Genomic DNA, 25,689 nt, shown 5'->3' on the forward strand with positions numbered 1-25,689 from the left:
TGATGTGAGGTGATACCTCATTGTAGTATTGATTTTCGTTTCTCTAATAATAAGCAATGTTGACCATTCTTTCATGGGTTGATTAGCCATTAGGATGCCTTCTCTGGCAAAATGCTGTTTAGATATTTTACCCATTTTTAATTTATTTTCCCCTGATGTTGAGCTGCATGAGTTGCTTGTATATTTTGGAGATTAATCCTTTGTCACTTGTTTCATTTGCAATTATTTTGTCCCATTCTGAGGGTTGTCCTTTCATCTTGTTTGTGGTTTCTTTTGCTGTGCAAAAGCTCTTAAGTTTGATTCATTCCCATTTGTTTATTTTTGTTTATATTTCCATTACTCTAGGACATGGGTCATACAGGATCTTTTTGTGATTTATTTTTAAAAGTGTTCTTCCTGTGTTTCCCTTTAAGAATTTTGTAGTTTCTGATCTTAAATTTAGATTTTTAATTCATTTTGAGTTTATCTTTGTGTATGGTGCTAGGCAGTGTTCTAATTTCATTCTTATATGATACATGTAGCTGACCAATTTCCCTAACATCACTTATTAGGAGCCTGTCTTTTCTCCATTGTAGCTTTCCTCATAGTTCAGTTGGTAAAGAATCCACCTCCAATGCAGGACACCCAGTTCGATTTCTGGGTTGGGGAGATCTGCAGGAGAAAGGATAGGCTACCCAGTCCAGTATTCTTGGGCTTTCCTTGTGGCTCAGCTGGTAAAGATTCTGCCTGCATTGCAGAGACCTGGGTTTGATCCCTGGGTTTGGAAGATCCCCTGGAGAAGGGAAAGGCTACCCACTCCAGTATTCTGGCCTGGAGAATCGCATGTACTGTATAGCGCATGGGGTTGCAAAGAGTTGGACACAACTGAGCAACTTTCACTTTCACATAGCTTTCCTCCCTTGTCAAAGATAAGATGCCCATAGGTGGTGGGTTTATTTCTGGCTTTCAATCTTGTTCCATTAGTCTATATTTCTGTTTTTCTGCCTGTTTCATACTGTCTTATGAGTGTAGCTTTGCTGTGTAGTCTGAAATCAGGAAGATTGATTCCTCCAGCTCCATTCTTTTTTGCAAGGTCACTTTGCCTATAAGGGCTCTTTTGTGTTTCCATATAAATTGTGAAAATTTTTTGTTCTCATTCTGTGAAAGATACCATTGGTAATTTTATATAGATTGCATTGAATCTGTAGATTGCATTGAATCTGTAGATTGCTTTGGGTAATATAGTCATTTTCACAATATTGATTCTTCCCTTCCAAGAACATGGTATATCTTTCCATCTGTTTATGTCATCTTTAATTTCTTTCATCATTGTCTGAAAGATTTGTGTATATAGCCCTTTTGTCTCCTTAGGTAGGTATTGCTAGGTATTTATTCTTTTTATGTCAATGGTGAATGGAATTGGTTCCTTAATTTCTCTTTCTGAGTATTCTCTGTTAGTGTAAAGGATTGGAAGCAATTCATGTATAATGATTTTGTATCCCATGACTATACAAATAAATTCACTGATTAGCTCTAGTTATCTTTATCATGTCATCTGCAAATATTGAGAGTTTTACTGCTTCCTTTCCAGTCTATATTCCTCTATTTCTTTTTCTTCTCTGTTGCCATGGCGGGACTTCCAAAACTATATTGAATAGTAGTGGTCAGAGTGGGCACCCTTGTCTTGCTTCTGATCTTGGAGGAAATGCTTTCTGTTTTTCACCAATGAGAAGAATGTTTCCTGTGGGATTATGGTACATGAGTTTTATTATGTTCAGATAGATTCCTTCTATGCCAATTTTCGTGAGAGTTTCTTTCATAAATGGGTGCTGAATTTTGTTGAAAGTTTTATTGCAGTTATGGAAATCATCATGTGAGTTTTATGTTTTAATTTGTTAACATGGTACATCACACTGATTGATTGGAATATATTGAAGAATCTTTGTATCCCTTGAATATACCTGACTTGATCATGGCATATGATCCTTATCTATTTTCAATATCACGGTGTGTACATTAGCATCCCAAACTCCATAACTGTCCCTTACCCTCATCCTTCCCTCTAGCAATCATAATAAGTTTGTTCTCTAAGTCTGTCATGTTTCTGGGTTGTAAATAAATTTGTTTGTATCCTGTCTTTTTAGATTCTGCATATAAGAGATGTCATGAGACGTTTCTGCTTCTCTGACTTATTTCAGTCAGCATGACAGTGTTTAGGTCAATCACTTTTTGCAACCTCTTTCACCTCTTGAGTGTCTCTGTACTGTTCTCATGATCACCTCTCTACTTGAGGAAAAGCCAAGCCTCTTCTAGGCCACAACCTCTGGGCCAGTTGCACAACCAGCCCCACACTGCTGCTGCCTCTATGACTTTATCCCTGCCTTTCTCTCCTCCCTCAGTGCCTTCTGTCTGCTCCTTGACCTGACCAAGTGTTCTCCTGCAGCAAGAACTCTGTACATGGAGCCCTCCCAACCTGGAAGGCTCTTCCTCCAGTGGCTGCATGATTCATTCCCTCATCCTCAGGTGTCTTCAGGGAACACACAGCACAGTTTTCCCCAACTATTGAGCTCTAATATCAAAGCAGTCTGCCCCTCTCCTTCCCCAGTGGCCATCTGTCTTCTCCCCCTGCTTCATCTTCGCCCAGAGCACTTCATCCCATGGGGTCACTGTCTTTCACTCCCTCTTAGGTGATGAAAGGCTGCAAGAGAGTGAGAGGTGTGCTGTGTGCTGCCGCATCCCAGGACTAGGAGAGGGCCCCGCATTCATTAGATGTTGTACACTGTTTGTTAGAATAATGGCAGAAATATTCCATTTTTCTGGAGTTGATAAGCAGGAATATCTTTCATACTACTTACTGTAAATGTGTGTATGAATATTGCCTTGGATTAATAAGGTAAAGGTTTAAAATGTTTGATAAGTCAGAATCAAGTAGCCTTTTGCTGGATGCACCTGGCTGTCCTTTCTCTAAACCACCTCTGGTAGATTAATGTTTACTGAATAGCTAATCTGAGGTTTGGACACATGGTGTGACAATAGGCAGAACCTTGTGCCAAATAGGATTCACATCCGGTAACTGCTCTTGGCAAAGAGGCACCAAGTACTGAGCTGCAGTGTCAGCTGACCTCCGTGGAGACCTCCTCACCATGGCTCCTGCTGCCTGGGATCCACCCCTCTGAAGGTCACCCCAGGAGGGCCTCAAGTGGCTGCAGGTGTGAGTTAAAGTTTCCTGAGCAGAAAGGTGAGCACCACATGGCCCAGGCTGCACATGTTGGCTCTTTGCCTGTAGTGGCAGGACTTCTGTGTGGTGAGACAGCTGCTCATGGATCCCATGCCTCCTGTCCTTGAGAAGAGACGGCCCCAAAGTGCCCTCCGCAGCTCTATGAGGAGAGGAACCAGGGCCTGGTTTTAATGACTGTAACTTTGTAATATGTTTTTCAATGAGAAGGAGTGGTGTCTCCAGGTTTGTTTTTCTTTCTCAAGGTTGTTTTAGCTATTCAGAATCCTTTGTGGTTGCATATGATTTTTATGACAATTTTTCTATTTCTGTAAAAAATGTCTTGGGATTTGCATTAGGGACTTCTTTGAATGTTTATATCACTTCGGGTGGTATGGTTATTTTTAAAACATTAATCTTCCAATTCATGAATATGGGATGTTGTTCTACTTCTTTGTGTCTTCTTGAATGTTTTTCATCAATATTTTGTAGTTTTCAGGGCAGAAAGCTTTCCCCTCTGTGATTCATTCTATTCCTATGTTTGTTTGTTTGTTTTAATATCAGGGACATGAGACTTTATGATGTTTGTTGCTGATATATACATCAATTATATGTGCAAGTATACATCAAACCTACAATTTGACATTTGTCTTTCAATTTCATTACTGATGAAGCCTCTTTTAGTGGGTTGTTCCAAAACACCTTGTAGCCACATAAGAAAAGATGAAAAGAATTCAAGGTCAAGACACTAAGGACTGTACTTGTAAGCAGTTTTCAGCTTTGGGGAGAAGGAAAAAGCATGCTAAAGTAAGGATTCCAAGCCTTCCCTTATCTGATCAAGGTTTTCCATCTCCAAGTCTTTTAATCCTAGATCATAGATAAAGCCAGAATATATTTCAGGAAATCATTTTGTGATCTTACTATACAAATAAGTTGAGTGTTATACTCAAGACTATTAATAGCTATCACTTTGCAGTTGTAAAATAGTGGCTTTCCAGTTCTATCATGCCCCTGACATTTTTCTCTGTAGGAGAGCTTCCCCCATTCTACACCTTTACTTTCCTTTTCATCTTCTCATATTTTTAATATCATTATGGACTTAAAATTTTATTATTTTTTTAAATGTTGGCATTTATGTATTAGGAAGTATACATAAAACAATTGCATAGAATCCTCAGGTCACTTGGGGTGCTAACGTGCTACACACATGGGACTCACGTGAGCCCAGGCTTGGAGGCATAGGACTGAAAAACTGGGTGTCCTTCTCTTCTAAGGACCTGAGAGCAGCAGGGGAAAGAGGCAAGGGTCACTTCAGGGGTCTGGCTCAGCCCCACTGCTCAGACCTCAGTTGCAGCTCCTGTCCCATCCTCAGGGGAAGGGGCCCCATCTTCAGACTGTCCCCCACGACATACAAGCCCAGTCCCTAACATCTTCATGTGGCAAACACAGCCAAGAATAATCCACTGGACCAGGTCCTTATAAATATATTTATATCAGAGAAAACAAGGCACTTTGGGAGCATTACGGCTCACTCTCCTACACATACCTCATTCTAGACAGAAAGTAAAAGCTGGTTAGTTTCTCAAGTGAGTTAACTGAGTAAAGTTAATACAATAACATAATTGCTCCCTAGCCCTTCCTGAGGCATGGGATGAGGTGCATCTCTGGGCAACACCTGATATCCCAGGTCAGCTGGACCCCTAGAGCTCAAAGCCTGACGAGCCCAGGACGCCTGACAACTCTCCTGAGCAAAAGGCCCTAGCCTTGGGGCACTGCCCTCCTACCCAAGCAGGTGAGGGGGGGCTGCGGTGGGAGGCAGGCAGAGAGCAGAGCTGGGACACAGTGGGAATGCTTAAGCAGGGTCACCAAAGCCACAGAGACCTCAATCTGTCTGAGCTGGCACTGCAGAGCCGGAAGATTGGCGCCAAGGAAATAGATTTCACATTAGCCCTGACAACACCGCCTCGGCTCTGTGGTGACATTGGCCGGGGTCGTTTCTGAAGGGTGTGCGAACTTCCATTGAAGATGAGCTGGAGCTCAGACCAGCTGCTCTGAGCCTCCAAGGGATCGCTGAGCCTGCCCCCTCCCCATGGCTGCTCCTTTGGAATGTACTCATCTCACAACCAAGGCAGAGCCACAAGTCACTTCTGACACTGCCGACTGGAAGCTGGGCCCCTGGGCCACAGGAATGGGGACAGGTCCCCTGGGCTGGGCAGAACAGGGAAGGGAGGCCGCTCCTTGCCTTCAGCCCTCAGAGTCCTTAGGGGCCATTGCTCCACACCCTCACCAGCCTCAGCCCAGTATAAATAATCACTAAACTTGGCTTTCTACAATTACAGGATTCCAAAGACACACAATTACTTGCACAGGGTCCTTTATCATCTTAAAGGGCTTTGGGTTCAAAGAAGCTTTTTTTTTTTGGTGCACATATGCATAAGTAGAGCCTAGAGGGCCTCTTGGCTGACTGGGTCCCCAGCCCCCCCGAGCTGAGGAAGCTTCGCAAGGCCGGCTGCTACAAAGCGCCAAGCTTGGCTGCATAGATTTTAATGAGAGCGTCAGGCAGAGCTGTGCTGTTGCTCTCCGGGACTTGCAGATCATTACCAAACCAGCTGTAGGATGAGAACACAGCGTGTCAAAAGCCTAGGAGATCACTGAGCTAATGATCTAATCCTACCTTTGGCAGGCAGTGCCCCTCCCCACCTCCTCCTGCCCCCAGCCCTCTTCAACGGCAGGCTCTGTCCATTCCAGAAGCCAGGCCAACACCGCCCCCTTCAAGGTCAGAGCAGGATGATATGAGCACAGTGCTGGCTCCCCCTTTTCTGGAAAGGAGTGGGGTGGGGGTGATTCAGTCGAAGCCATTAGGCCCAAATCCTGGCCTGGCCTAGCCAGGCCCCAGGACTCATATTTGGGAGAACCGCTGCCCTCTGCCTGCTGCCCTGGTCACTGCTGGGGAACCATTGGGGGGCACTTTCAACAGCCATTTTAGAGTTCTAAGAAAGCACCTTCAGCTTCTGGAGCACACAGTGGGAGGCATGGCAGGGGTGCTCAAGGTCTGGCTCTTTCAGCGCCAGAGCCTGGTGCCCGCCCTGCGCCCAAGACACCCTATCTGAGGAGACAGGCGGGCACATTGCCCTCTTAATGGCTCCATCCCCATGACTGCACGCTCTCCTCGAGCTGGAGGGGCTGATGAGGGCTTTGGTAATTACTAGAACCATGTGCTGTGCTGCGGGGAGACAGATCCTGTCTGTCTTTGTTTCAGGGCTCGGAGAGCTGGAGAAGCCAGGAAAAGCCGGTTTCAGCCTAAGAGGCTACACAACAGAAGAGAAGAAACCTCACTGCTGGCCAAAGCTGACCAGCTTTTTTTTCTCAAGAATAGCACCTGTGTATTAGCTTGGGGAAAAGGGGAGGTGGGAGGGAGGGAACATTATGGTGCAGTGAGGAGGGGAGCTGGAAACAGGACCCAGAGTCGTCCTGCCTCTCAGCCCTCCTCACGGCTGCCAGGCCTCCCTACCCCACCTCCTCAGGCAGCTACCTGAGGCTGCTGCCAGCCTGAGGGACTGAAGTTTCTACAATTGGCAGGACCTATGCTTAAACTGGGGAAACAAATGGGGGAGGAGATGCAGAGGAACTGAAAGCAGCGCCTGTTACACTGCCTACCCTCTTCCTCCTCTCACTGCTCTGGTCCCCCTAAAGGGCAGCTCTCAAGGCCAGGTGCCGGGCTGGTGACAGGAAAGGCGGGGCAAATGATGGCAAGTGCGGCCACGAGGGTCTGAGCAGCACTGACAGGCCTGGCACAGGCCCTGCACCCTTTTGCTGGACTCGCCTCAGCCGGGAGGTCTGGAGCAGCGCAGAGCCCGGAATCTAGCAGGTGCCCACGATTTGGTCCAATAAAGCACAGGGGACTTGGAATCAGGAACTCCGGGCTTGAGCTCTGTCCCCATCCAATGGTGTGACCGTGAGCCAAGTCACTTCCCGTCTCCAGGCTTCAGTGTCATTCAACCCAAAGACTTCCGTCTTCTTCCAGTCTTGCAGCTCCGAGTCCCTGCTCGGCTCCTAACCGCAGCAGAGGCTCAGATCCCTGGGTGTCAGGGCTAGTTTGGTCATGGCTTCTAGAGGTTAGAACCGGGCTGTGGTGCTTGGAGGCACCTGGTGGCAAGGGAGTGGTATTTGAGGGACACGGGGACAGCACATTCCGGGAAGGAAGCCTGGGAGGGAGGCAGCCACCCCTGCCTTCAGAAAGGCACTGTTTCTGAGCAGAGAGGGGTGAGACATTTCTTTAGGGGCTTGATGGCTCCTGGAATAAAGGGCATCTAGACACAGAGATGGCTTAGAAAAAGGCAGCTTCACCCTGCGGATGAGGACAGAGGGGTGAGGCACCAGGCCTGCGGCTGCTCCGCCCTCTCGGTGCATGGGAAAGGGGCCAGCAGGCTACAGGACAAGAAGATGGCTGGCACTATGCAAAGCAGCTGAGGGCAAGACTACAGAAAATGGCTCTTGGGGGAAGGCACCAACTCCAATTTAAACCCAATCAAAGGAGTGTGCTTGGGGCCTTCCCTTCTCTTCAGTCAGCAACAGTCACTTGAAGGGAACAGGGAACATCCCAGCTACAGAACCTCAGCAGCCCGATGGGGCCTGACCCTGGGGAGATGGGAAATACATGGTGATTTGGAGGAAGCACTTGGGATATATCTTTGGTTGCTTCAGGGAAGGCTCTGGCCCCTTGAAATTCTTTTTTTCCTCCCTTTTCTTCCCCTTGGGACTGTTGGGGTAGGTATCAAAGAAGGCAGGTGGGAAAGAAAGAAAAAGGAAGTAGGCGGCAGGCAGAAGAGTTAATCCGACCATTCGTCTTCATCAAACTCAGAGGAGTCGTCTTCCGAGCTGCTGTACTCCACAGCAAGGCAACGCGACAGGATGGTGGCCACGTTGTTGCCCACAACATCCTGCTTCTCTTGTTCCCGCTGCTCCTCAACCCTGCGCAGCTGAAAGACTTGACGGATGGCTGAAAGCAAGTCGCTGCGGGCATCACTCACAGGAGGCAAGGAGGACTTGGGCTTGGTGGTGTCAGAAAGTGGCGGAGGAGGTGCAGCCAGCTGGCCATCTGCACCACTGAAAGGGGGCGGAGGGGGCCCTGGAGGACGGGGCGGGGGCAGGGGCGGAGGTGAGCCTCCTGTTGGCTGAAATAAGGGAGGTAGTAGCAGAGTGGAGTAGTCAACTGTCGGTGGTTGGGGAGGAGGTGGTGGGGCAGTAAAATCGGGGTGAGGCAGGAAAGATGGGGGTGAAGGTGGTGGCAGGGTCGCTGGAGACCCAAATCCTCCAGGCGGGGTTGGCGGTCAAGTGTTTATCATCGGAGGTGGAGGTGGAGGGGCAGGTGGTGGAGCAAACCCGGGTTTGGGGCCTGGTGCAGAGCCCAGAGGAGGAGCTGGTGGTGGGTGGCTTGGGCTGACCACACTGGACTTTTTGAGTCCAGCTACGCCAGCCCCTCTTTGGTTATTGTCTGCCAGGTAGCTGAATTCTGCTGGTGGGGGAGGCAAGTTGTCCTCAGAGAAAGAAGGAGAAGGTGGAGAAATAGAGTCTGACTGTGGTGGTGGTGGGTAGTCGCTGGCATCCATGTTCTCAACAGAGCCAATGCTGCCATTCTGGTACACCAAGGTGGGTGGATACCAAGAAGGCTTTCTTTGGATTCCACAAATTCTTGACCCATCTTCATTTTCTCCCACTCTTCCTTACGTGTCTTGATTTTATGTGGGTTTACATTTCCTCGATTTGGATTATCTTTCTTTTCTTTCCTATGCTTCCTCTTCTCTTCCATGATATCCTTGGTGTCCTGAAGCATCTTCTCCTTCCAAAGATCAAAGAAGTGCAAAAGGTCTGGGTAGAATTTGAGTGCCTCTTTCCCATCATCCCTGTAAGGGGTAAGATTGTTGAGAGGTGGAGGAGTGTCACAGGTGTTGTATGTTTCCAAAACAGGTATGGAGAGAGAGTTTCTGTCAAAGAGCTTCTGGTCTTGAACAGTAGAGCTTCTGAAGGCCTTTCGGGTGTTGATTCCTTGTAGTGATACTTCTTCCTTGGGATCCAGCTGAGTGACTTTAACTTGGAGGCAGTCGACCCTCTCAGCAAGGGAGTTTACCCGAAAGGCCAAAGTATTTGCCTGAGTAAGGAGCTCTCCAAAAATGTCCTCGGCATATTTACTCAGGCTGCCCAGCTGTCGGATGATATTTGCCAGGGTGATGTTGGTCTTGCATTCCAGCTCGCTTCTAACGCTAGGCAACGTCTGAGGGCACAGGTGCCTTGGCTTGATGTTCCTCATTACTAACGGCATGGTGGGCCTGCTTCAGACTATGTTCCGAATGATGAAAAACAACCTGGTCTCGCGCAGTCGCCCTTAGCATCAGAAGGCTGGCCGGCCGCCCTTCTCTGCACAGGGTCTGTTCTCTCCAGCCGCCTCTCGGGCTGCCACACTGCCGGACCCCTGCCTCCCCCAGCCTATTTTTGTTTATTCAGTGTGTTATAGTCCTTTGTCATCTGTATTCTTTTTTTGCTGCCCAGATTGTCTCCGAGTTGGCCAATGAGTCCATTTAAGCCACTACTGTAACCTTTTGACCTATCTCCATCAGGTTTTAAGTTCTTTTTTACACCCTGGCCTGAGATATTTCAGGCCTACCTCTACTTTTGGGGTCGCAAAGAGTCAGACACGACTGAGCGACTGAACTGAACTGAACTGAACCTCTACTTTACCTGCCCCACATCTGAACAGCCATTTTTCCAAGGAGTTCTGGTTCCCTTCAGTGAGATATTATGTTTACAAACCAAGATCTGGACCTCAGGTGCACTAGTTGCTACTTAACCCTTTTAATTTCCCTTTGGCATGTCCGCTTTTTCATTCTTTTGTTTGGCTGAGTAGTATTTCCCTCTGGGAATATATCTTTTTCTTTTTTAACCAGTCTCTAATTGAAGAGCTTGAAGTGTATTTTTATTTTGCTATTACAAATAATGCCACAATCAATAATCTTCCACATATGTTGTTTCAGATTTATGGTGTGTATCTTCAGGGAAGATTCCTACAAGTGAGGCTGCTAGATTAAAAGGTAAGTACACTCAACTGGATGAGATTAACTGTTTTGATCAATGGCCTGCCTTATATAAAAGGAAATGTCTAATTTGAAAGATTTAACATAAAGAGAACTTCAATAAATCATTTGATTATGTTAAAAAGGTAAGTGTAAAGGTAGCATTGTTGGAGAATGCCAGATTCTCTACAGAAGTCACATTACTTTCTATTTCTACTAGCACTGGAAGAAATTATTCGTTTTCCTAGTTTCAACCAACAGAATAACAGAATGTTATCAAACTTTTAGATTTTTGCAAACGTGATAGGTGAGAAATGGTATTTATTTTTTCATTTTAGCTATTTTTTAATTATGAAAGTATGACACATTTATAGGAGAATTGGAAAACACAGGACAAAGTTACATATAGTTCTATTATGTTGCTGTTCAGTTGCTAAATCTTGTCCAACTCTTTGCGACCCATGGACTGCAGCATGCCAGGCTCACCTGTCTTTCACTATCTCCTGGAGTTTTCTCAAATTCATATCCATTGATTGGCAATGCTACTCTAACCATCTCATCCTCTGCCACCCACTTCTTTTGCCTTCAGTCTTTCCCGGCACCTGGGTCTTTTCCAATAAATCAGCTGTTCTCATCAGCTGGCCAAAGTATTGGAGCTTCAACCACAGTTCTTCCAATGAATATTGAGGATTGATTTCCTTTAGGATTGACTGATATGATCTCCTTGTTTTTTATCTTTTCTTAATTTCCTTTTTGGAGCTTTCATTTTTAGTGTACAGAAACACAACTGTTGTGGTCCTCAGCATTGACTCTGGGTACACAGTGAGGGACTAAGGCAGGTAGTGGTGATTGCTAGTGCCAAAAGTGTGCCCATGCTCAACTGTGAGTCTGTAGTTGAATGCACAGAACAGTGATATATGTACAGCGGCAAGGACAGGGCCTGTTGTAGGATCTGGGGTGGATTGCAGGCACAAGTTCAGTTGCTGAGGTCAGAGCTGGGGGCATGTATATGCATGGATTCAGGACCAGGACTAGTTTTGCTGCATTCGTGATGGCTGTGCTGAGTTCCAGGGAGGCACTAGCTGTCCTGGGTCCTGTTAGGGAGGGTGGAGGGACTCAGCACTGGGAGTCTGAGATGTAAAATCCTGTGGGACCTTCTGTGCTGAGAGTGCTGGGCTCATGCAGTGGTTGTGCTGGCTGTTGGTTTCCTCCACAGCTGTTGCTCATTTAAATTTGTGCTACTGTTACAGGAAACACGCTGACAGAATGACTGGCCAAAGACAACCTGGAAACTAATCCAATTACCATAAAATCCAAGACTGCGAGCCACATGGCAGAGCAGTTCTCCTGGGTTCCCTTTCCCTACTGCTTTCTACCCTGCCACCCCTTTCCAATAAAGTCTCTTGCTTGTCAGCGTGTGCGTCTCCTTGGACAATTAGTTTCTGTGTGTTAGACAAGAACCCCCTTTTGAACCCTGAAAGGAGACCCCTTCCTGCCACAGTACTGTGTTGCTTCAGCTTTTAAGAAGCACTCCTGAGCTGTGTCAGAGCTATGTGGTTTTTCTCATTGGTGGCTTAGAGACTGGAATCTCCTACTAAACCATCTTCCCGACATTCCTCTGTATATGTTTTCGAATCAGTTTCTCACTTTCTACATACCTCCTGCTGGCAAGTGAATCAGGATTGCCTTGAATCTAAAGATTAATAGAATTGAAATATTATCATTATTGAGTCTTTAAATATGTAAGCCTAGCACAGGTCTCCATTTGATTATGACTTAATTTTCTCAGAAGTTAATGTTTTGCAAGGTTTCCATTTTACAGGTCTTACAAATAGTTTATTAATTCCCTGTCAAAATATTTTGCTTTTGGTGCTATTGAGAGAAATTTTTCCTAGGCAGGTTGATAAGAAGTCTAGGGGTCCGCAAGGAAAGAGATGTCTGGAATTCTTAAGGAGGAAGAAAGGACAAACATTTTCCCCTCCATATTCCTTAGGATTATATAACAATAATGTATCCTGCCAAGGATACATTAATAGAGTTTTGCCAAGAAAATGCACTGGTCATAGCAAACACCCTCTTCCAACAATACAAGAGAAGACTCTACACATGGACATCACCAGCTGGTCAACACCGAAATCAGATTGATTATATTCTTTGTAGCCAAAGATGAAGAAGCTCTATAGAGTCAATAAAAACAAGACCAGAAGCTGACTGTGGCTCAGATCATGAACTCCTTATTGCCAAATTCAGACTGAAATTGAAGAAAGTAGGGAAAACCACTAGACCATTCAGGTATGACCTAAATCAAATCCCTTATGATTATACAGTGGAAGTGAGAAATAGATTTCAGGGACTAGATCTGATAGATAGAGTGCCTGATGAACTATGGACAGAGGTTCATGACATTGTACAGGAGACAGGGATCAAGACCATCCCCATAAGAAAGGAATGCAAAAAAGCAACATGGCTGTCTGGGGAGGCCTTAAAAATAGCTGTGAAAAGAAGAGAAGGGAAAAGCAAAGGAGAAAAGGAAAGATAGAAGCATCTGAATGCAGAGTTCCAAAGAATAGCAAGAAGAGATAAGAAAGCCTTCCTCAGTGATCAATGCAAAGAAATAGAGGAAAACAACAGAATGGGAAAGACTAGAGATCTCTTCAAGAAAATTAGAGATACCAAGGGAACATTTCATGCAAAATGGGCTCGATAAAGGACAGAAATGGTCTGGACATAACAGAAGCAGATGATATTAAGAAGAGGTGGCAAGAATACACAGAAGAACTGTACAAAAAAGATCTTCACGACCAAGATAATCACGATGGTGTGATCACTCATCACAAAGCTAGTGGAGGTGATGGAATTCCAGTTGAGCTATTTCAGATCCTGAAAGATGATGCTGTGGAAGTGCTGTACTCAATATGCCAGCAAATTTGGAAAACTCAGCAGTGGCCACAGGACTGGAAAAGGTCAGTTTTCATTCCAATCCCAAAGAAAGGCAATGCCAAAGAATGCTTAAGCTACTGCACAATTGCACTCATCTCACATGCTAGTAAAGTACTGCTCAAAATTCTCCAAGCCAGGCTTCAGCAATACGTGAACCATGAACTTCCAGATGTTCAATCTGGCTTTAGAAAAGGCAGAAGAAGCAGAGATCAAATTGCCAACATCTGCTGGATCATGGAAAAAGCCAGAGAATTCCAGAAAAACATCAATTTCTGCTTTATTGACTATGCCAAAGCCTTTGACTGTGTGAATCACAATAACCTGTGGAAAATTCTGAAAGATTTGGGAATACCAGACCACCTGACCTGCCTCTTGAGACATCTATATGCAGGTCAGGAAGCAACAGTTAGAACTGGACGTGGAACAAGAGACTGGTTCCAAATAGGAAAAGGAGTAGGTCAAGGCTGTATATTGTCACTCTGCTTATTTAACTCATATGCAGAGTACATCATGAGACATGCTGGGCTGGAAGAAGCACAAGCTGGAATTAAGATTGCCGGGAGAAATATCAATAACCTCAGATATGCAGATGACACCACCCTTATGGCAGAAAGTGAAGAGGAACTAAAAAGTCTCTTGATGAAAGTGAAAGAGGAGAGGGAAAAAGTTGGCTTAAAGCTCAACATTCAGAAAACTAAGATCATGGCATTCGGTCTCACCACTTCAAGGCAAATAGATGGGGAAACAGTGGCTGACTTTATTTTTCTGGGCTCCAAAATCACTGCAGATGGTGACTGCAGCCATGAAATTAAAAGACGCTTACTCCGTGAAAGGAAAGTTATGACCAACGTAGATAGCATATTGAAAAGTAGAGACAGTACTTTGCCAACAAAGGTCTGTCTAGTCAAGGCTATGGTTTTTCCAGTGGTCATGTATGGATGTGAGAGTTGGACTGTGAAGAAAGCTGAGTGCCAGAGAATTGATGCTTTTGAACTGTGGTGTTGGAGAAGACTCTTGAGAATCCCTTGGACTGTAAGGAGATCCAACCAGTCCATTCTGAAGGAGATCAGCCCTGGGATTTCTTTGGAAGGAATGATGCTAAAGCTGAAACTCCAGTACTTTGGCCACCTCATGTGAAGAATTAACTCATTGGAAAAGACCCTGATGCTGGGAAAGATTGTGGGCAGGAGGACTACAGAGAATGAGATGGCTGGATGGCATCACTGACTCGATGGACATGACTCTGAGTGAACTCCGGGAGTTGGTGATGAACAGGGAGGCCTGGTGTGCTGTGAATCATGGGGTCGCAAAGAGTCGGACACAACTTAGTGACTGAACTGAACAGAATGTATCCTGCCTGAGGACAGTCTCTGGCTTAAACCTGGCTAATCCTGTAATCTTAAAATGTAAATTATGGGAGTAGGTCTGATGAGGCCTTTCCAACCTCCAGACATCTTTTGATTCATTGGAAAGTATATAACTCCACTGCTAACACTAGCAAGGGGACATTCTTTCTGTCCCCTTCAGATGCCTATGTCAGAAGCTTTCTCATCTCCTTTATACTTTAATGACTCATTGGAAAAGACTCTGATGCTGGGAGGGATTTGGAGCAGGAGGAAAAGGGGACGACAGAGAATGAGATAGCTGGATGGCATCACTGACTCAATGGACGTGAGTCTAGTGAACTCCGGGATTTGGTGATGGACAGGGAGGCCTGGTGCGCTGCGATTCATGGGGTCGCAAAGAGTCGGACATGACTGAGTGACTGAACTGAACTGAAAACTTTATTACACAGAAGCTCTGAGCAATCAAGCCTCGTCTCTGGCCCCAGATTGAATTCTTCTCCTCCAGAGGCCAAGAATCCCAGCGTCTTTTCGTGGTTCAGCAACAACCTTTCACTATTATGAATGACATTTTCCTTCAATTTTGGATTGCTTGTTGTCTCTATGTAAAATACACTTGAGATTTTATATATTGACTTGTATTTTACAAATATGCTAACCTCACTTATATGTCCCCTAGAGAAGGAAATGGCAACCCACTCCAATATTCTTGCCTGGAAAATTCCAAAAACAGAGAAGCCAGGCAGGTCAAAAAGCACTGGACATGACTAAGTGACTAATACGCACACTTATATGTACTAGTGGTGTTTTTGTAGATTCCTTAGGTTTTTCTCTGTATATTATAATTTACTCTGATGAGTTTACTTTGAGTTTTTCCCTTCCAACTGTAGTTTGTTTTCATTATTTCTTGCCTTATTACATTTGTGAGAGCTTCCAGTCCAATGTTGAAGAGAAATGGAAAGAGTAGGCACCTTTCCCTTATCCTTGATCTTAGGAGAAACAATTCAGCCTTTTTTCATTAAATGCAGTGTCAGCTGAAGTCTTCTTTGCTATTTTTGATGCCAGTTATTAGGTTGAATCCATGTTCTTCTATTACTATTGTACTCAAAAATATAATGGATGTTTAATTTTTAAACTTTTTTTCCTGCATGATTTGATATATAGTTTTACCTCTTCCTTTCCAGTCTGTATTTCCTTTCTATTCTTTTGTTTTACTGGTCGTAAGTGCCAGCAAAATGTTTCCGAGAAATCATGTAAATGGGCATCTTTGCCTTCTGCTCGATTTCAGGAGGAAAGCATTCAATCTTTCCCCATTAGGTATTGTCCGTTTTAGGTGGTTTTGTAGGTGTAACTCATAATGTTACAAAGTATACTTTTCTCTTAGTTTATTGATGTGTTTTATTATGAATGTTTTTATTTAAAAACTTATTTTTAATTGGAGGATAATTGCTTTACAATATTTGTTGGTTATTGCCATACATCAACATGAATCATCCATAGGTGTACACATGTCCCCTCCCTCTTGAACCTCCTTCCCACCTCCCAGCTCATCACCCCGCCCCAGGTGAATGTTTTGATTTTTGAAATATATTTTCTGCATCTGTTATGAGGATCATATGACTTTCCCCCAGTATTCTGTTAATGGTGAATTACATTGATTGACTTTGAATGTTAAACCAAACTTGCAGTCCCAGGAGAAACATCACTTGTTTTGATGTGCCAATTCTTTTCTGTGCGTCCAGATTTTATTGTTAAAGTTATGTTAATTTTTTGTGGGTATATGTTAATAAATGGTATCAGTTCATCATTTTCTAGTAATATTTTTTCCTGAAAATATATGAGAAAATTCTGGCCTCAAGAGATGAGTTGGGAAGGTTCATTTGTCCTCTGTTTTCCTCAAGCATTTAAATAGGATTTATATTATTTCTTCTTTACATATTTGATAAAATTCACCTCTATGTCTATGGGCCTGGAATTTTCTGCGTGTGATGGTTTAATTAAAGTTTATCTTTCCTAACAGATATAGAGCTATTCAGGTATTCTCTTTTGTATTGATTTACTTTGTGTGATTTTTGTATTCAAGAAAGTTGTATGCTTCATCTAAGCTATGCAACTAATTGGCATAATTAGTTCTTTGTGTTTTCTTATTTTTATGTATGTAGATCTATAAAGTCATCCTTTCTTTTATTTATTATGATAAATTGTGTCTTCAGGCAGTCAGTTCAGTTCAGTCGTTCAGTCGTGTCCGACTCTTTATGACCCCATGAATCGCAGCACGCCAGGCCTCCCTGTCTATCACCAACACCTGGAGTTCACTCAGACTCACGTCCATCGAGTCAGTGATGCCATCCAGCCATCTCATCCTCTGTCGTCCCCTCCTCCTTCTGTCCCCAATCCCTCCCAGCATCAGAGTCTTTTCCAATGAGTCAACTCTTCACATGACATGGCTAAAGTACTGGAGTTTCAGCTTTAGCATCATTCCTTCCAAAGAAATCCCAGGGCTGATCTCCTTCAGAATGGACTGGTTGGATCTCCTTGCAGTCCAAGGGACTCTGAAGAGTCTTCTCCAACACCACAGTTCAAAAGCATCAATTCTTCAGCACTCAGCTTTCTTCACAGTCCAACTCTCACATCCATACATGACCACTGGAAAAACAATAGTCTTGACTAGATGGACCTTTGCTGGCAAAGTAATGTCTCTGTTTTCAATATGATATCTAGGTTGGTCATAACTTTTCTTCCCAGGAGTAAGTGTCTTTTAATTTCATGGCTGCAGTCACCATCTGCAGTGATTTCTTACTGCTTTTCAAATAAGTAACAGAGATTTATCAATTTTTTTTGCTTTTTCAAAGATTATGGTTTGGATGGTTATTGATATTCCTTTTTTTTTTTTTTTTGGCTGGGCTGTGTTTTTATCACTGCATGTGGGCTTTCTCCAGTTTCAGCAAGTGGGAGCTGTCTACTTGTACAGGATGGACCCTAGGATATGTGGACTTCAGTAGATACAGCACGTGGGCTCAAGGGCCCGTGGGTCTCAGTATTTGCAGCTCCCATGCTCTACAGCACAGACTCAGTAGTTGTGGCTTACACGTTTAGTTGCCCTGCAGCATGTGGGATATTCCCAAACTAAGGATCAAACTCATGTCCTCTGGATTGGCAGGTGGATTCCCAACTGACAGGACCAACAGGGAAGTCTGATATTCTAGTGTATCTGTTGTCCACTTTGATATCATCAAACTTTCTTTTTGTACTGCATTGGTTAATAAATATAGCAAATGTTTAGTACAAACAGTCATTCAAGCATCCTTACCTTGCATCTCATTTTAAATGGACTACTCGTAACATTTGACAATCAAATATGATATTTGTTGAGGTTTTTTCATAAATGTACTTTATCATGATTATGAAGAACTCTTTCTTCCCACTTTGTTTTTTTCTAAATCACAAATAACTGCTTAGTATCATTAACTCTTTTTTTCTTCCTCAGTTAAGATAATCACCGAGTTTTTCACTTCAGTCTCTGTATGTTCCTGATCTTGGCCTGTGTCAGCCTGCCCATGCATAGTAAAGCCGATCTACTGACATCGGGTTGTGGTGAAGGAAAATGTGGTGTTCATTTCCAAGCAAGGAGTCCAGGCAGCTAGTACTTCCGGGGTCTGAACTCCCCGAAGACTTTCAGAGAAAGGTTTTTAAAGGCAGGCTCCGGCGGGGGGTAGGAGGGTGGGGGGGTGGTGGGGGGGTGGGGGGGGGGGGTGGGGAGGTGGGGGGTGGGGGGGTGGCGGGTGGCGGTTGGGGAGTTGTGGGATATGTGATCAGCTGGTAGAATTTCTTGTGATTGGTTGGTGATCAGGTTATCAGGAGTCAACATCATCAACCTTCTGATTCCAAAAGGACTGGAGTCTACATTCTTGTGGGAAACAAACAGTTAACTTCTTACACCTGATCGAGGTTTCAGTATTTTTTAAAAATCTCCAAGAATATGGTTCAAAATATTATGTATGTCCCTTGAGGAGTGACTGAAGGTCCTTGTCATTGTTTAATGGCTCAACTATTATTATATTTTCTTGTCAGACTGGTTTTCTTTCTGCATTTTCTCAGGTATCTGATCCAATGTACTCTTCGGAACTTGGGAAAGACCTAGAAGACAAAAGTGTTTCTACAGAAAACGCATGTGGAGGACATGGTTGGGGGGTGGTCTGTTGTGGGGAGACCTCTCAGGGTCCTGCTCAGTTGTATTTATGCAGTTTATTATATATATTTGTAATGTTAAGCTATGTTTGCATTCTTAGAGTAAAATAAACTTTTAAAAACAAAATATATATTTTTGTTCTTTGTTGGTAATATATGCACCTTGCTCATACTTTGTTATTATCTGCATGTACCTGCTGCTGCTGCTGCTGCTAAGTCGCTTCAGTCGTGTCCCACTCTGTGCGACCCCGTAGACGGCAGCCCACCAGGCTCCCTCATCCCTGGGATTCTCCAAGCAAGAACACTGGAGTGGGTTGCCATTTCCTTCTCCAATGCATGAAAGTGAAAAGGGAAAGTGAAGTCGCTCAGTCGTGCCCGACTCTTAGCAACCCCATGGACTGCAGCCTACCAGGCTCCTTTGTTCATGGGATTTTCCAGGCAAGAGCACTGGAGTGGGTTGCCTAAATTGTTCCAAATTGTTAAGAAAAAAATGAAAGCTCTTTTTCCCATGATTGGACACAGAAAACAATGTATTGATCTACCTTTTCCCTCTCTAGAGCGATATCACCTAGCGCCCCCCTGCTTCTAGACTCCAGTCTGGAATGACTTTCCAAACCCAATGCAGTTGTTGTCCCAGAATTTCCCTTCAGTTCATCTTGGGAATTCAGACGTCTTCTTCTTTCTCAGTTTTCTCTTGTGTTAGTGAAGTACATCCTCTTGTACATTCCTGAGAGAAGATGTAAGGAAGGAATGATTTGATTGTTACATATTTGGATTGATACCTTCGTCAGGATGGAATTCTAAATTTGGTTTAGAAATTTGAAGACACTCCTCTGTTATGTTCTAGCTTACAGTGGTGCCATTGAAAGTGCACATTTTGATTGCAAGCGATTTGGAACCGTGAAGTACAACACCAGAGTCCCTGATCTTAACCATTCCATCACACTGGCTCTCCAGCTTCCTTCTCGGAGGATGTTTACCTGAATACATGTGTTCTGTGCATGAAAGAGGTGGGGATTAGGGTTAGGGATTTCAGCTATTCCACATAGATATCACTTACCTCTTTTTATCAGTTACCTCTTTTCAGTTCTGTGGCTGTATTTCAACTTACCCAGGCAGTACTCATGTCTCTGTAGCCCAGAGCTGTTTGGAATTAAGTAGGAAAAACTGGCTCTGTCTTATTTGTTAGATATAGTTTCTCTGCCCATAGTCACCCCATCTTTCTGTGCTTTCTCTTTTCTGAATATCTGTTCTATGTCATCATCAGCTGATAATCCCATATTGTTCTTTTTGTCCTTATGGGGTCATAGTTTAAAATTCCATTGTTATTTCTTCATGGCATATTGAGGAGAGAATGAGTCAATTATTTTTCGCTTTTTATTTTCCACTCCAAAGCAATCAGACATCTTAGGAGTGGAATGATTTGTAATCCTGGATTGCAACCACATCGCTGAGCTCCATATCGTCCCATTGTGTGAAGTCTCCCAGAACTTGGATCATCAACCTGAATCCTGCCTTGACTTATTCTTTCTGGTCTCTTCTCAGGGTATTTCTCTCTCTCCTTCTCTTTGAAGTTTTTAAAAATACTTAAAAATTAAACTTTTTTAATTGGAGGATAATTGCTCTACAATGTTGTTGATGCAATGGTTAACAGTATGCCTTCCAATGAAGAGGATGTGGGGTCTTCTTGTGGCAGATGTAAGATCTTTCCTTGCATCCTGCAGGCTTTGCTGTAGCTGTGGCACAAGTCTCTGACATCCCATGGCAAGTGGTATCTAAGTTCCTTGATCAGGGGTCACACCAGCATCCTCAGCATTGGAAGACAGATTCTTAATCACTGGATCACCAGGAAAGTCACATCAAGGTCTCCTTTGGTTTGGGCCTTCTTAAGTTATCTTGGACTTTGCCCTAATTTATTCTCTGAGACACTAGACCAAAATCGTTTAGGTAATTCTGTGACTTATTATTATTCCTTCCACGCCTGTCCTGAAGAACTGTAGAATGGGCTAACCCCTCATGGATTGAGCATGGAGGATGCTCCTGAGACTAGGCCAGCCCTGTGTGTTTGCTCAGAGCTGCTTCTGTGATAGAACCAGTGATGATATGAAGCTGAGCTTATCCAGCTATCACCTCCAGGGCCTCTTCACCTGGCTGTTTGGGTTGACCATGCTAGTTTCTGTGCCCTGAATGCCCAGATACACAGGCCTCTGTGCAGCTCTGCAGGCTTTACAAGTGGGGCTTATTTGTCTATTAAGTAGTGAGTTTGCTGTTACCTCAGTAATCTGGAAACAGACAAGATGAATCCACGTATGTGTTTTCTTTTTTTTTTTTCTTTTCTTTTTTTTATTATTATTTTTAATCTTTTTAAATTTTTCTTTATTTTACTTTACAATACTGTATTGGTTTTACCATATATCAACATGAATCCACCACGGGTGTACACAGTGTTCCCAATCCTGAACCTCCCTCCCCATACTACCTCTCTGGGTCATCCCAGTGCACCAGCCCCAAGCATCCTGTATCCTGCATCGAACCTAGACTGGTGATTCATTTCTTATATGATATTATACATGTTTCAATGCCATTCTCCCAAATCATCCCACCCTCTCCCTCTCCCACACAGTCCAAAAGACTGTTTTGTACATCTGTGTCTCTTTTGCTGTCTCGCATACAGGGTTATCATTACCATCTTTCTAAATTCCATATATATGTGTTAGTATACTGCATTGGTGTTTTTCTTTCTGGCTTACTTCACTCTGTATAATCGGCTCCAGTTTCATCCACCTCATTAGAACTGATTCAAATGTATTCTTTTCAATGGCCGAGTAATACTCCATTGCATGTGTGTGTTTTCTATGGTTTTTTCCAAGTGGAAGATGTGTTTCTGTCATCTGTCTTGTCTGCTTAGGATCTGCTGAGCTCTGTGGCTTCCTAGTGTACCTGCACATGAAAGAACACCTGACCCTTCCATGTAAACCCCTTCAGAAGCCTGGGTTCGAAGCCCCGGCTGGGTATCCTGTGTTCTGATTCCATGAGCATGGCCAGCCTAAAGATGAATGTAAATATGTTACACCATTGGAACTATATTCAATATAATAGAAAATATTTAAAAAGAATTTTCAAGGAAACGTCAAGGCTGATAGTAACACTGAAAGAGTGGATGTGCTTCTGCAGGTCTTCATCTTGCAGTCACGAAGGCAAGCCCTGTCCTCAGCTATGGCCTGACTCTGGTCTTTTCCTTCTTGGAGGCTTGTCTCAGTTTCAGGATATGGATTGTGTGTGTCCCAGGAGCACCAACTGCCCCTCACTCATCTCCACTGAATCTTTGGAGAGGTCCCGTCACATCTGTACACTCCCTGCAGAGCAGGGTGAGTTTATATCCAATACACTGTAAGAGCCACCTAACTTATCAGGTTGGCATCTGTCCTTTCTGAAGGCCTGGAGCTTTTACATCAGTTGGGTGGGGGTGGGATGGAATACACATTCTGGGTTAGATGAGGAGAAGAGTTCCTGCTCCAGGACCTGTTCGCACCAGCTCAACACACCTTAGCTCCCACAGAGGCAGATCTTCATCTTAGAAGAGCCCCCAGCGAGACCCTAGTGGGGGTGGAGTGGTGGGCAGAGACAAGGGACAGGTGTCACTATGGGCAAGGAGACCTCCCCCGCATCCCGGAGGCTCCCTCCACAGGGAAGCAGCAGCTCTGGATCACCTTGGGGACCTGACTGAAGCCCCCTAGCATGAGGACCATAGAGATTCCCCGTCCTAAACCCAGCCTGTGGGCTAAGCCCTGGAGATTTGTTTCCAGAGGGGAGCTGTGGGGCGGGAAGAAGCTCTTAGAGATGGGGTGGGATAAGGCAAAGATGAATGAGACAGTGGGAGCATGGGGCCCTATTAATGGGCAGGTAGCAGAGACACAGAAGAAGCAAGAAACCCCAGGCCCCTGGACATCCACTATGAATGTGAGACTCAACTCACAGTGTGTTTAGGTAGAAGCAGCTGAGTCCACAACTGGGGGTTGGCATTAGGATAAACTGAGGCTCAAGGAGTGACAGAGTTCAGCACATGGACCTTGACCCTTTGTTCTTCCTCTCCTGTCAGGCACTTAGGACAGGGGCCATTTGTCAGTCATTATTTTAGTTTGGCCTTACCCCAAACTTGGAGACTGGAAGGAGTTCGATTTTTTAAATGGAAATCAGAGGCCCAAAGAACGACTATAATATGTGGACAGTCATAAGGTGATTTAGCTGAGCTCATCTCCCAAGCATGAACGGGTGGGGAAGGCTGTGTATCTTCAGCAGATACTTTATCCTATCTGAGCCTCAGATTCTCCCTTGTAAGATGAGGATGATTACTCCTAGGCCTCAAGGTTGCTGCAAGGCTGAAATTTGGTGGAATATGCTCATGACCTGTGGGTCTTGGTGACAGAAGTGAACACACACTCAAGCGGATGTGACAGAAGTGATCAGACCCTCCAGCTGATGTAATGATTATTACCCAGGCTCCACCTGTTGAATTTTTGGAGGAGCATCTGACAGCACTGAAATCCAGCTGCAGTGGGAAGGCACACTGATAGACTCCACTGTGGTTGCGTTCCCTCCCCGCCTCTCTCTCTGAAATCAATGAGTAAGCACTCTCCGGTGAATTGCAAGGCTTTTTATTGCTGGAATCCTCTATAATCAGACACTTGGATGTGGCAGGTTGCTGCCATGACTTAGGGATCAGGCAAGTGGCTTCCTTGGGTGCCTGGCAGGGACAGTTCCATCAGCAGAGAGAACTGGAGTATATTTTATTCTGTAAGAGAAGATGCAGAAACCTGGTGAGGCTTCAGGGTTTGAAGAGACATGAAGCTGCACTGAACACAAGGGAAGGGTCTGCAGAGAGCGGCCTCTGAATATGAGTGGGTAAAGGTGGATATGTCCCAAAGAGTCTTCCTCCAATGGAACAGAGACTGTGGTCTCCCTGGAGAGCTGAGGGCAGTCTCCTGGGATAGAATGGGAGACACTGCTGAGGACCACCTGGCAGGGCTCAGGAGTGATTCCTGGAAGTCTTCAGGGGTGAGTTGATCCCTGTCTGCTTCCTCCCTCTGGCCCTTGGACACTTAGAGCTGAAACAGCTGCTTGTCTCACCACCTCTATGACATCAGACAAAAGATTCACCCTGACCCTCTACTCAGCATCCCAGGCCTGGGGAGGGTGGGAGGGCAGCTTTTGGAAGCAGCCTCCTCTTAGGGTATGTGTGGCTTAATGGCCCTTTGGCATCCAGGGACCAAGGAAATATGTGGGTGTTTGGTGGAATGGAGTAGGTCCTTGAGGCATTAGGGAAAAATCTGATGTTTGTAGAAGAGAAAGTCTCCATAGGAATGGATTGCAGCAGAGGCAGGTTCCTGTGCTGGAGAGGCGGGAGTCAGGGAGGCCAGAGCTGAGGCCCTAATCCAAAGGCAGGTGGCACCACACAGTCAGGAGGGCCTGGAGGGTCCCAGGCCTGTGACCAGGCAGAGCTGAGCAGTCAGGGCCAGCTCAAGAGCTCCAGGGCTGGACTGAGTCTCCCTCCATGATCCTTGCCCACCCTATGGGTGTCGGCCACATCCTCTCTACCTCCTCATTCATAAGGATCTTTCTGCACCTAGGTTCCCGGGAAAGAGCCAGGGTGGAGAGCATATGATCCCCCCCAGCTCCCAGTGCCCTGAATAGGCCCCTGACCTCCCTACACAGGCCCCACGGGCACATTCACACACAGCTTGACCCACCAGAGCACTCAGAGCATCCTGCTTATCCTGTGGTGTCAAATTCTCATCAACACAGCTCTTCAGGGTATCAGCAGTTTCCAGTACATCAGGGTTTTGGTTATACTTTTCAACTTGTTCAATATAGGCCTCATGGCTTCCTGATATGAACAGGTCAACTGTGTCCCTCAAGGCTGGGCAGATGTCATCACACTCTGAAACAGAAAGAGAAGGGGACACTCCCTGTAAGGCACTCATCAGAACACCCTATTCCCTTCCTGCTCCCGACATGCTCAGTGCTGCCCTGGGAAGGTGTCGGAACCCTTGGGGAGCCCAGGTCGCAGCCACTCACTTCCGCCCGTGGTGAGGAGCAAGGCAGCGCAGAGCAGCAGGAGAGCTCCAGCCCGCGTCATGGTGCCGGTGGCAGGTGCTCCCTACTCACCTGGAGCCCTTTTATACCTGTGCTTGTCCTCACCCCAGGGGACTGTGTCGCATGCTTCCTTTTCTCAGGAGATTCTGCCAGGCCACAGTGTGAGAGTGCCCGGGGCTGCACAGGAGAAGCTGTGTGTGTTGGCAAGATGCTAGTCCTTGAGTCCACAGAGGGCACTGGCTCAGCCTCCTCCCCGCTGGAGGGCTCTGTGGGAGGGGCACCTGACTCAGGAAGCTTAACAACTGAAAATCCCCAGGTTGACCAAAAAGGACAAAAATGCTCCCTATCACGCCTCCTGAATGATGGCCGGTGGGAGCCTGTTAGAACATGTGACCCTGAAGAAAGTTTGATGTGGACTCATGGGTTTTTGGGAAGCTCGTGCTTAGGAATGGTCTCACAGGGAGTAAGTGCCAGGCAGGCAGAGCATGAGCCCCGAGTCTCTTGTCAGGCGCTCTGGTGGCTCCCGCCCTGCTGTATCACTGTCCTTGATCTTGTCAGTGGCCTCTGCTGGGCCACTTTCTCAAATCAGTTATAGAGCCCTGAAATCTCTCATATGCTCTGCCCTAGAAGTTTCTAGTTTTCTCTTGACCTAGACCGGCCACCTGGTGACTTTGATGGTACCTTGTTCTACAAAGGAATATCTTCTGAAGCCTCTTCTTCTTCTTCTTTTTGTTTTGTATTGGATTATAGCCAGTTAAGAATGTTATGATATTTCCAGGCAGACAATGAAGGGGCTCTTCCATATGTGTGCACATTATTCATTCTTTCCTATAGTCCCCTCTCATCTAGGCTGCCACAAAAGAAC

General features: G+C 45.2%; 2 protein-coding genes across 2 annotated transcripts; both read right to left on the reverse strand.

The window, feature by feature from the left end:
* LOC102190345 (wiskott-Aldrich syndrome protein family member 2) lies at positions 6,798-9,531 on the reverse strand. The gene is given in 2 exon segments (XM_018062301.1): positions 6,798-8,861; positions 8,864-9,531. Coding segments are annotated over 2 exon segments (1,488 nt in total). The 5' UTR covers positions 9,513-9,531; the 3' UTR covers positions 6,798-8,022.
* On the reverse strand, positions 23,371-24,910 carry LOC108637981 (major allergen I polypeptide chain 1-like). The gene is made up of 3 exons (XM_018062302.1): positions 24,807-24,910; positions 24,479-24,669; positions 23,371-23,523 (listed from the first exon to the last, which is right to left on the reverse strand). The coding sequence occupies exons 1-3, from the start codon at positions 24,865-24,867 to the stop codon at positions 23,494-23,496; spliced, it is 282 nt and encodes a 93-aa protein (XP_017917791.1). The 5' UTR covers positions 24,868-24,910; the 3' UTR covers positions 23,371-23,493.

This window comes from Capra hircus, chromosome 18 (assembly GCF_001704415.2).
Source record: "Capra hircus breed San Clemente chromosome 18, ASM170441v1, whole genome shotgun sequence".
Classification (NCBI taxonomy): Eukaryota; Metazoa; Chordata; class Mammalia; order Artiodactyla; family Bovidae; genus Capra; species Capra hircus.